General features: G+C 41.1%; 1 protein-coding gene across 1 annotated transcript; it reads right to left on the bottom strand.

The window, feature by feature from the left end:
- Positions 1-7,569: 7,569 nt before the first annotated feature.
- On the bottom strand, positions 7,570-10,024 carry nkx1.2la (NK1 transcription factor related 2-like,a). The gene is made up of 2 exons (XM_071532712.1): positions 9,814-10,024; positions 7,570-8,174 (listed from the first exon to the last, which is right to left on the bottom strand). The coding sequence occupies exons 1-2, from the start codon at positions 10,022-10,024 to the stop codon at positions 7,570-7,572; spliced, it is 816 nt and encodes a 271-aa protein (XP_071388813.1).
- Positions 10,025-10,982: the final 958 nt, after the last annotated feature.

Raw genomic sequence — 10,982 nt, 5'->3', positions numbered from 1 at the left:
AATCCATTGTAGCTGCGCCGGAAATATCTCGATGTGACATCACACCCACTGAGCAAAAGACGTGATTTCAACATCGCGTCTATGCTTTAGCTCTCATATATAAACTTTCACTTTTCAACCCCATTTAAACTTAATTTAGCCTAGACGGCTATGGGCCATTTAGACGTGTTTTAAACGTCTAATCAACGTAAAATTGCTCAGTGGGCATTGTCAACACTTATCCAGTCATCCACAGAATAAGAAAAATACACCACCAAATGTCAAAATGGGCCCAAAAATGCAAGGTGCACTGCCAATTACTGTTTAAGTATTTTAGGTTGGATTTTTCCTATAAACAATAGCATCATGATAGAACGAAGCCATTTAAGTCTATAGCTATTCATCATGCAAGACAGAGCATTCTCAAAGAGCTGTCATTGATGCGTTTCCTCCTCTTTACAGGAAGGAAATTGATTCTGTTGTCGAAAGCCAACTCTCTCACCATCCGTCATGACATCTGTTTCTTGCAGGGAATAAACAGAAAAACGAGAGAAACGAAATGAAATGTTGAAGGCTGCCATGATGTTCATCTTTGGAGCTCCCACCGGTTGCGACTTTTAAGAGGTGAGATAGTTCATTTGTGACAAGTGAAAGAGCCTGCCCTGGGAAATTGACGCTGCTGTATGAAGATAAAGTCTCATTTGAATAAATTGCCTCCCCTTCAGAGCACATCCATATGCATGAGACTCACAGTCTAATGGCTGATAATTCCCCGTTACAGCGATAGCGATTTATACACATCTTACAGAGATGCACAAGCTGTATATCAGTTGGGTCTAACAGATTGATACACACGTTCACCACAGAGTCACCTGAATCAGATAATTAGTTTTGATCAATATAAATGTCTCAGAAGTGGAGCATGTTAATTGATGTACTCATGCTCACACACACAATTAAATGACATTATCACTCTTGGCACATCTAGACAAATACAGTAAGCCTGAACCATTTCTCTGTCTAAACACACGCACACACACACACACACACAGTGTAGTGTATTGAAAAACACAGTTATACAGTATCTGAGGACATGTATTATCTTTTTTGTTCATTATAAAATCCAACAAATTACACCCCAATATGAAAAAACCTGCACACTCTCTTGATCATCTCTGAAAAATTGACATTTTCTTATGCGGGCTGAAAGTAAGTATTCCATGAGGTATAAAGTCTTTTAAAACTTTCTAGAGTTCCTTAAGAAACACAAATATACCAGTGTAGCAGGACAGCATGGCTCATTAAAAAAGTTGAACTTCTCTGTGTTGCATGCTGCTACCGCCTCCATCTCCGCTCTTTCCGCTCCAACTTCCAGAGTCAAAATATGGATCCCAGCTCACCTTGGAATGTTTAATTTCCATCCCAGAGAAGTTTTGAACCAAAGTCCCGGTCCTCAGGGATATGATTGATTTCTGGTTCAGGAATTCTGCCTCTCTTTGCAGGAGAAACTGAGCATGGGAATTGAGAGGCTGAGAGACTGTTGCATCTCTCTCCTCTCCTCTCCTCTCTTCTAAATCTAACAGCAGCAACAGAGTTCATTAGATTGTCATTAGTTTACCGGAACAGCCGTTGTGAGATAATGTCCTCTAATGATCATGTTGGAGCTGTGTGCGAGGGGGCGAGCACTCTTCCAACGCTGCGGTCTTTGACTTTGAGTCAGAATGTAATTAACAGCGTCCTGTCCTCTTCTGTGTTATTAGCACAGCTGACCTTTGAATGAATCAGAAAAGGGAAACAACACATCTGGTAATGCAGCAGTGTGTTGTGAGAGGAGAGATGAAGAGAATATAAAACAGATCGTCAGTGTGTGCAAGTCTAGTTAATTATTGCAGGAGGCGATACACACTCAATACACACATCCCTTGGGAGCATTCATCTTTTGGGATTTTTGATATTTTCCCTCAATGAAAAGTACTATTTCAATATTACAGTATATGTATTACTTAGATGTGGATGTAGATTATCACTGAACCACAACTGTGTTTTTACAATGGGCTTGGGGATTGAGCTAAAGATATCATGTCTCTGTCAATAGTATGGTTTTATACTAAAGGGCCCTTTGTTGTCATTGTCTGGAACAACCTCTTCTGAGAGTGATGATGGGAAACACACTCCTGTCAGCTGTGCATGAGTTCGGGCCAGAGTTCAGGTTGAATCAAGGATACAGAATCTCCCCTCATTTTACCCATGATTAAATCACATCATGTTCATTTCCCAAGCCATGAAGCCTTTTCCTTGGAAAATCTATTTTCATCCACCGCTTGACTTCTGGGCCAGTGGTTTTGAAATCACATCCCTATGCTTTACACTGGCCTGAGCACAAAGATTAGAACATACGAAGTTCAAAGATTTGTGAGAGAGGGGAGTTCTCAACATGGAAATATGGACTAGACAAGCTTAATCGCCATTGCCTGCCAGAGATTTATTCAAGACTTGTTCCCTCCATCGCTCACACACTGGCATGCCATTTCCGGACTGTCTTGTAAATTGGAGTTGAGCGAAACCCTTGCTGGGAAGCGATCCAAATATTTCCCCTAAAGTCAGATTAGGCTTGAAGTCTTATTCTAAATCATAATCACTGCTGCTGTTACTCAATTGGATTGCTTTAATTGTTTTGCCACTGTGTATTTTCTGCTTTCTCACAGGGAACTTTCTGCTTTTGCAAGACCTCTCTATTCAAAGAAATTGCTTTAGCAAGACCACATTGTTCATCACTGAATAAACAAATCAGTGAGTGGGGTAAAGGCAGACTGAAAGAGAAAATATGCGCTTTATCTGAAAATCTGAAAACACTTCGCTCCCCCCAGGAAACCCAGAGACAAAACCCATAGTGAATAGAATCACTTCCACCAAATGGAACCTCTGATTTAATTATGAATATGGAAAACATGTTTCTTACTTATAATACTCAGAGATTCATTTCATTACAATTTTTTTCCTAATGGCTGGAAACAGCTGGAGAAGACAGCTAAAATGATGACAGACTTCAGGCAAACAGAGGGGAGCATTTGGATTGTCATGCACTTGGCATTCTCTTCTTTCTGAAGCGCAGTAGCTGTCTGAAGTCTGGGTAATTTGTGGTTTAGCTCAGAGGATTTAGAGAGAGCCTAACAGAGAGAAACAGCTGGTGCTACAGTCATGCAAAGATGTTCAACAAGTTTTGTCATTAGCGATGGTGCTGTTTTACCTTTTTTGCGCCTTCTAGCTCCCGTCATCGAACCGACTCGGAGATTAGGTGGGTACAGTGTGGCTTCCCTCTGAATTCCCACACAGTCAAGCCCTAACCCTCCAAGGACTCGCCCCCCTTTAAACCTCAACCTGACTTTCACTTCCTAGAGCTGATTAAAAGACCATTACATATTGGCTCTTCCCACCAGCTGACTGCTGTCTGGTACTGAGGAAATCAGTTTTATCTCCTCTTGCCTTGACCGGATTCCCTGCTGTGCTGGAGGACGCAGTTGAAATACAAAGTGTCTAAGAGAGATGTCAAGCAAAACTCAAACGATTCAAGCAAATGGAGGATGTCTGCGAACTCACCAGAACTGGCTTTTGCTGTTGCAGATACATTTTTCATTATCTTTGTCCTGGCTTGCCATATTATTCATAGCAAGACAGTAATGCAATCTTTCCACCTTCTTATCAACAGCTCCATATATATATGGACAGGCAATTAAAATATCTACTCAATTCCATGACACCCCTTGATTCATGAAGTTGGTCCCCATGATGGAATAGAGTTTACAAGAGCCAGAGCTCATACAGGAATTGATGTAGTTAAACATTAATAGTCAAGACCTGGGGCAGTAGGAATGCACTCAATTTCTGTGGTGCAAGCACTTTAAAAATGATTTGAGGCTTTTGATGCTTCAATCAAACACACTGTTCAGATAGCTCAGATAATGAGATCAGAAAGTCAAACCTGTCAACTTGTCAACTGTATTATATAGAGGAATGAAATCAGCAGTTTAGTTATCACATCTAAATATTGATATAGCACAAAAAACAAAAGTATGCCCATTCTTATATATGTTATTATAATGCAATGATATGAAGTTGAGAGAAAAAGCATCTACTTTAGTCTTACCTCAGAGATTTGAATATGCAAGTTACATGGTGTGTATTGGTGCAAATATCAGAACTGTTGCTGCTTGGGCTTGTAAACAATCCTGCTTGGTTATTCCTCACTGCTGTTTTAAAAGCTGTGTATGCTTTGGACGTAGACAGACACCTATCAGTAATTTATAAGGTTAAAAGGTGGTGTTGTTCCATATATTCAGAGCAATCAGTATTATAATATTTTCAACTGGAAACTTGTTGGATGATAATCAGTTATGGGCTGTGTTTAATGTTTTGTAGTTTTTGTGTTCTTTGACATAACACGAGAAAGGCCAATGGACTTTGGGTCTTAAAAAAGGCCAACAAGCCATTAATTGAAGGGAGTAAATATAGTTATAACTACTAAATATTACAACATTGGTTTGTACAGAAAGTTGTTATAGGAAAAGTCATTTTGAACAGGAACAGGAATATTTTGAAAGCTGAGATATTTCAATTATAAAATTCAAAACAGCAATGAATTGACAAATTTCTTTTAAGTTTAAAGTGGAAATCTGAAACTGGCCATTGTCACTGTATCCATAACTTCATATGACTGACAACAAGGTAATGCTCCCACTCCAGAGACTTGAGAATTTAATGTTTACATCTCTTCATATCAAAGAATCGTGTAGTGCTACTGGAAAATCAAGCCAAGTTCTGTCATGCTCTCTCTCTCTCTCTCTCTCTCTCTCTCTCTCTCTCTCCCTCCCTCCCTCTCTCCCTCTTTCGCTGTCCATTTCTCTCACTCTCTCTATCCCTCTCTCTCTCCCTCTATTTCTCTCGCTCCCCCCTTGTGACCTGTGAACCCCAGTGGAATTGATGCCTGTCCCTGTGGACCACCAAAGCCGAAGATAGCACACACACACACCATGCAAACCTCAGCTCCATTTTATTTATTCAAACCTCCTACTCGTTACTCTGCAGAAGATAAGTAAAGCTAACAGGGGTTGTAGATGGAATTTTCTCCCCATACTGCAGCACATGCACACACACACGCGCACACATGCACACACACATGCACGCACACACACACACAGGCATGCGAAGGCACTGTTACTATTAACATCTGACCTTGCCCCAGAGCATTCTCCAACATGAATTTTAAACATGAGCCCTCTTCTCGCAGACCTAAATGACCCCCCTCAGATACCTTGCAAAATTATTCATCACATTGTCATATAGTTGCCTCCAGCAAAAAAAAGGGATAGAATCTTGACTTATGCTGGATTTCCCTGAATATTGATCAAAACTGTCAAATTCTTAGACTGCATGTCAGGCCTTGTTGGAATGAAAAATAAAACTAAACCAAAGGGGACATTTGTATGCATCAGTCAGAGCAGACAAATACAAACAAAGCAAAGGGAACGATATTTTCAGTGACGTGTGTTTGTGGGTGTATTCACGCAGCTGTTTGCATGCACACGTGTACATATGCATGTGCATGCGAGAGAGAAAGAAACCAAAAAAAAAGAGTAAGAGATAGAGAAATGGAGCTACATTAATACCGGCAACTCAGCGACAGGTTGACATTGGCCAGGTAGGTTTTGACAGCGGTGAGAAGATTTCATCTAATTGAAGGATGCTTGTCAGCCCTCCAACTGTCAAACTGATGTCAAGAGAAAATTGCCTTCCACCATTCTCTGTCTGCTCCCCTCTCTCTTCCCCCAGTACACTTACTATCTGCAAATATGGACAGGTGTCTTTTTCTCAACCTGTGTACTGTGGATCAAAGTAGTGAGAGCATAACACATCCTGGAAAGCTGTCAACTAATGACATTGACTTGACAATGTGTCTGAGGCTAACCTATAGCTGGTAAAGAAGTAGGACTACATTGATCATGCAAAACAACACCAGGCTAGGCTACCTGTAGTTGCTGCACCAGATCTCTTGTGCCCTATTAGCATCTCTCGGCTTGGTGGGGAAACATTGCATCAATCATGCATGCCTGCCGTAGATGGAGGTAGAGATGTATGTAGATGAGCTATAATAGAAGAGTGTACGTATTCCCCAGAACCATAGACCAATTAAACCAGCAGGATGATGGATTGGTAGGAGAACTTGAATTCAGGCTGCACTGTTGTTTTTTTATCATCTCTGCATGTATTATATACGCACACATGCCCTCCTGCAAATGCAACATGCACACACACAAACACACACAGGTAGACACCCACTTACCCTCCTCCCTTATACATTTGTCACTTCTCCCTCATATGTTTTTCATACACGTAACTGTTGCCAAACAGTAGTGGCAGCCTCACTACAGTGTGTCAGCTGGTATTTTATTTTGACTCAGTTACTCGCCATCATCTGTCTGCATCTCGTCTGAGGCTGACTTGGAGGAATACCAAGGAAATAGTGACACTGTGTGGTTGTAGTATGTAAATGAAAGAGCACTTGCCGCTGTTTTAGTAACACTACTTTATAAACAAATGATTGTGTGCTTGCTTGCTTACCTTTTGCCACTGTTGAGGTTTAAAGACTCATGAGGATTGGGCCTACTCTCAGGAATGCTTTAATCTGTGATCATACAATTATAATCAGCCCTCTCCCTAGACTTGTTTTTAGTGATAGTTCATCCTCCTTATTGCCCAGGAGATGGTAGCATATGAGTGTTTTTTACTGAGTTCATCAACAAGGATATGATCTGTTACTATTAAAAATCTATCGCTGTGTTCACCTGGACCAGCGATTTGCTCCAAATGAAGTTCAAAGGGACACACAATGTCCCTCAATTCTCTCTTATTTTTTTAAATTTTGAATAAGCGAGCCACACACAGATGTTTTTCATTATGGTGTTTTAATTTACACTGATAATGTTGTTTAAATGGTCACAGACATGAGCTGTGTAATCCTTTGAGACATACAAACACAGCTGGGTATGGGACGGGTGCAATGCCACGCTTTTGTGTTACACAGATCTAAGACGATACAGTGATATGTGCTGACAACTACAGAGGGTGTTTCTACATACACAGCGAGAGACAATCAACGCATCTTTAGTGCATTTCGTCTGTCAGAGCTATAAAGGAATACTGTAAAACTTTAAATAACTGTTGGATTTGTAGCATTCATAGCAGATCACTCATAGCCTTTTTCACCATGTTCATTTGTAAAGGTTCTGGAAAATATCCATGGCTGAATAGTAAAGACAGTCCATACGTTGACTTAGTCAATTTATAACAAGGAAGAAGTTTAAATAGCATTCAAGGGTTAGCCCAGTTCCAATTGTCCCAAGACGGTTATGGCACAAGACAAAAATTGCAGTCTTTTTTCTCCTCAGTTTGTAGAACATGATATGGCACCAACGCAACAGTTACAAGGTCTTTGGGAAGTACTTGTAAAAGTTCAGTTTGAGGATAGTACTTTGATCTCTATCAAGATTTGCCCCATTTGCATCACCAGCAGTAAGATCTCAGTCTTGGCTTATTTCATAAATGTGGAGTGAAGTAGGATGGCTGGATGAAGCCACTGGACATGAAAGGATGCAAGAGCCCTCCAGTGGATGAAAGGGGAACAGCACCGGCCGTGTGGAAGATCATATTCCCAGTGCTGAAGGACGGGAAAGTTTGGTGGAAGCTTGCGGAACTCGACCCACAAGTGGACGGGCTGGGACTGACGTTGACCAGAGAGCCGGAGCCGGGCTGCAAGGTGCTGTCCGCGCCGGGGTTCTGCTTTTTCCACTTGGTTCTCCTGTTCTGGAACCAGATTTTCACCTGAGTCTCGGTCAGACTTAAGGACAGGGCCAGGTTCAGTCTCTCGCACACGGACAAGTACCGGGTTGCACGGAACTTGTTTTCCAGAGCCACGAGTTGTTCGTAGGTGAACGCGGTCCTGGCGCGTCGCGGTTTGGCGCAGGCCTGGTCCGACCGTCGCCGCTTGTGAGGTGATGAGTCCTGGGGGGCTGCGGACTCCCCGTCCCCCTCGTCCTGCTCCCCGGTGAGACAGGACTCTGTTTCAGCCAGTGGGGAAAGCAGAAGTGGGTCGGAAACAACTGCCTGGTGATTAGCAGACCGATCATCTCCCGGGTCTTCCCCTGTAAACAACAGAATAGGTTTACATACTATACTTTTTATTAGGCTATAGCATATAGTGTAACTCAGTACTTTTACTTTTAACAAGTAGTGTAAGTAATTACCATTCAATTTATATGATATACAGTTACTAGTGAAAAATTAAATCGTTATTTCTATTATCACCCCTTCTATTAGAGTGAAGTTGAATTATCCATATCCATTTGCTGATTTGTGTTCCTTATCATTAGCCGGCATGCTAGCTAATCCATGTCTTCTCAGTTGATGCGGGCTAACACTAAGCTAGCGTAGATGAGTAATTGCAGAAAAGTTTACATTCTCAGGGTGGAAATATCCCTTAAAGCTTGGGTTTTATGAAGCCAAAGGATGACTACAACATTGGACATCGAGGCTATTTGGTTTCCCAAGAGAGGAAGCCGACTTATCCCGATTTTGGAGGTAACGGTAGGCTAGGACACGATCCAACCACCAATTTTGTGGGTGTAACAGAAACGTCATGTAAATTAAGTTGGTAGTGTAACTAATTCATGCTCCCAGGCAGTGTTGAATATATAAGTCACTTTGATGTAACTTGTATTTGATATGTAATATGTATTTTTTTTTTTTGATGAGGCCAACACTGATAAAATAGCCTTAACGCTGTCTAAATTAGCGTTTGTTAAAGTGGTAGTGCTGAAAGGACAGCGCCAGGCAGTTTGAAATCCCAGTGGTAGGCCCAGGTAACGAGGAAGGAAATTTATCTTCACTGAGCAATGATGTTCCTCTTTGTACTGTTTAAACTGCAGTTTAAATACCAAACACAGAAGGCCTAAGTCGACAGCTGTAAAATCTTTGATTAGGATCCTGAGGTTGTGCGAGTGGAACGAAGCATAGATTCAGAGGGGGGACTTGGTCACTAATCCTTAAATAATTTATAAACCACACTTCGCCTCAAATGTCATGTTGCGGAAAGAAATCCCGTCTAAATCCAGCTCCGCCATCTCAGCCATGACGTGCTAATGGAGTTTCATATTTGCGGGTGGATCGATAAATGTCATCTATTTAAAGGGAAGTTTTAATCGAACGATATTTAGGATCAGACATGGATGGGGTGTGAAGTTTGTACCTGCAAGGTGTTGGAGGGAGATATGCAGGATGCAGTAATGGGATATCGATCAAAGCGCGCAGAGGCATCCTCAATGGGACGATTTAAACAATTATCTACCCTGCCTGTCCCAATGCCAATCACACGCTGGGGCTCTGGGAGCAAGCCTTTGTGGCTTCCTTGAAAGGAAACGCAGCCTTGGAAATTAAGGGAAGGTCATACAGAGATGACAATAAATCTGATATAAAATAGCGTCTCACTTTAGCTGGTCTTAGGCTCGTTTTATAGTTTATTTCAGACCCAATTAAAGCAGCAATTTTTAAGTTTTAGAATCAAGTTTTTTGTTTGTTTTTTCAACATGCAATGCGCTTTTATTTTATATTTATGATACTGCCTTGATAACATCTTCGCCAAAATTTTAAACATTTTTGAATAATAAATATATAGGCTATATGCTACACTAAAAAGAAGATGGGCAACACAAAATATAACACTAAAAAACGTTATAGGCTGATTGATATTCTAATACATACTAGCCTAATATCTGGTTTCCCTACCTGCTGTCGCGCGCTCAGCTGTGAGGTCTCCGTTGCTGTCCGGCTCCAAACTTGCTCCTTCTCCATTCGGCACAGGAAACTTCTCCTTGGCGACGGAAAGTTCGTTTACCCTCTTGCTGTTGAATTTGTTTGGATCCAATATGTCAATTATAGAAAAGGAAATCTTATGACTAGGCGTCATTGTCACTCCAGAGTCCTTTGGGTCCAGCATCCTTTACGCAGAACCTCCAAAGACCCTCGGCGGTTTTGAAGATGGAGAGGCGACTCACATGCGCAATTACGCGTGGTGAGAGGAACTTCTCATAGTTTACTTATTGTTTTTACGGTTCATCAAACCGGATTAGCGATGATCCCTCAGAGTCTGGTCTTTGACGCTCCTGTGCCTCTGTCTGTCAGTCTTGCAGCGTGAATGAAATGACCGGAGAGCGGTCTTTAAAGCGTCTGTCCCCCCTTCTCTCAACTAGACACGTGACAGAAACACTATTAGTGTTTCACACGACCTCTTAATGGCCTCAAAGCATTCGTCGATAATCACCCATATCATTAAATTCAATAATACACGACCTGAAAGTAAATTGGGCACAGATGGCACTTGATCCATATCAGAGATTGCCCTGTCTCTCTAAATTGGCTGAGTCTTTAGACGCGTTACAGTCATAACGACTATACGAAATTGTGTGTCCCTTGAGCTACAGAGAAACTTTCTCTTAATCGAAACCGATGATAAAGGATTTTTGCATAATATGCTATAAGCTACTGAATATTTGTGGAAATGTTGCAGGATCACAGTTCATATCAGCACAACTTTTTAACTTAAAATTTAGCCTTAACAACATTAAACTCAACAACATTAACTCTTAGTTAATTCAAAAGTGGCGATATTGGAGGTATTGGTAATCATTAAGCACAGTTATTGGCAGTTGTGTATTTTGACTGAAAAAAACGACATGAAACTACATGATCCAGTGTATTTACAATCCAGTTATTTCAGGTGATATTTAAGTCTTGATATTATAGTAGGTATAGTGGTTATTGCACACAAATGATGATTAATGCAGGGTATTGTCAGTAGAGTATTATTTCCTCAGATTAGACTCTTAATGATGTTGCTCCATATCATTAACACAGTGAAAATTGTGGCAGCTGAAGATTATAAATAATTCAAATCT

Source organism: Centroberyx affinis, unplaced genomic scaffold (genome assembly GCF_046629955.1).
Source record: "Centroberyx affinis isolate AG114_WGS23_722 - 3 ecotype Tasmania unplaced genomic scaffold, CSIRO-AGI_Caff_v1 ptg002234l_1, whole genome shotgun sequence".
NCBI lineage: Eukaryota > Metazoa > Chordata > Actinopteri > Beryciformes > Berycidae > Centroberyx > Centroberyx affinis.
Note: the sequence above shows the minus strand (reverse complement) of the source record. Positions and strands in the feature narration are given on the sequence as shown.

Bases quoted from the DNA above. Each gene is read 5' to 3' on its own strand.
- nkx1.2la (XM_071532712.1), bottom strand. From the start codon at position 10,024: ATGCTGGACCCAAAGGACTCTGGAGTGACAATGACGCCTAGTCATAAG. The intron at 8,175-9,813 runs GTAGGGAAACCA...TGTTGTTTACAG, and splicing joins AGCTGAGCGCGCGACAGCAG to GGGAAGACCCGGGAGATGAT.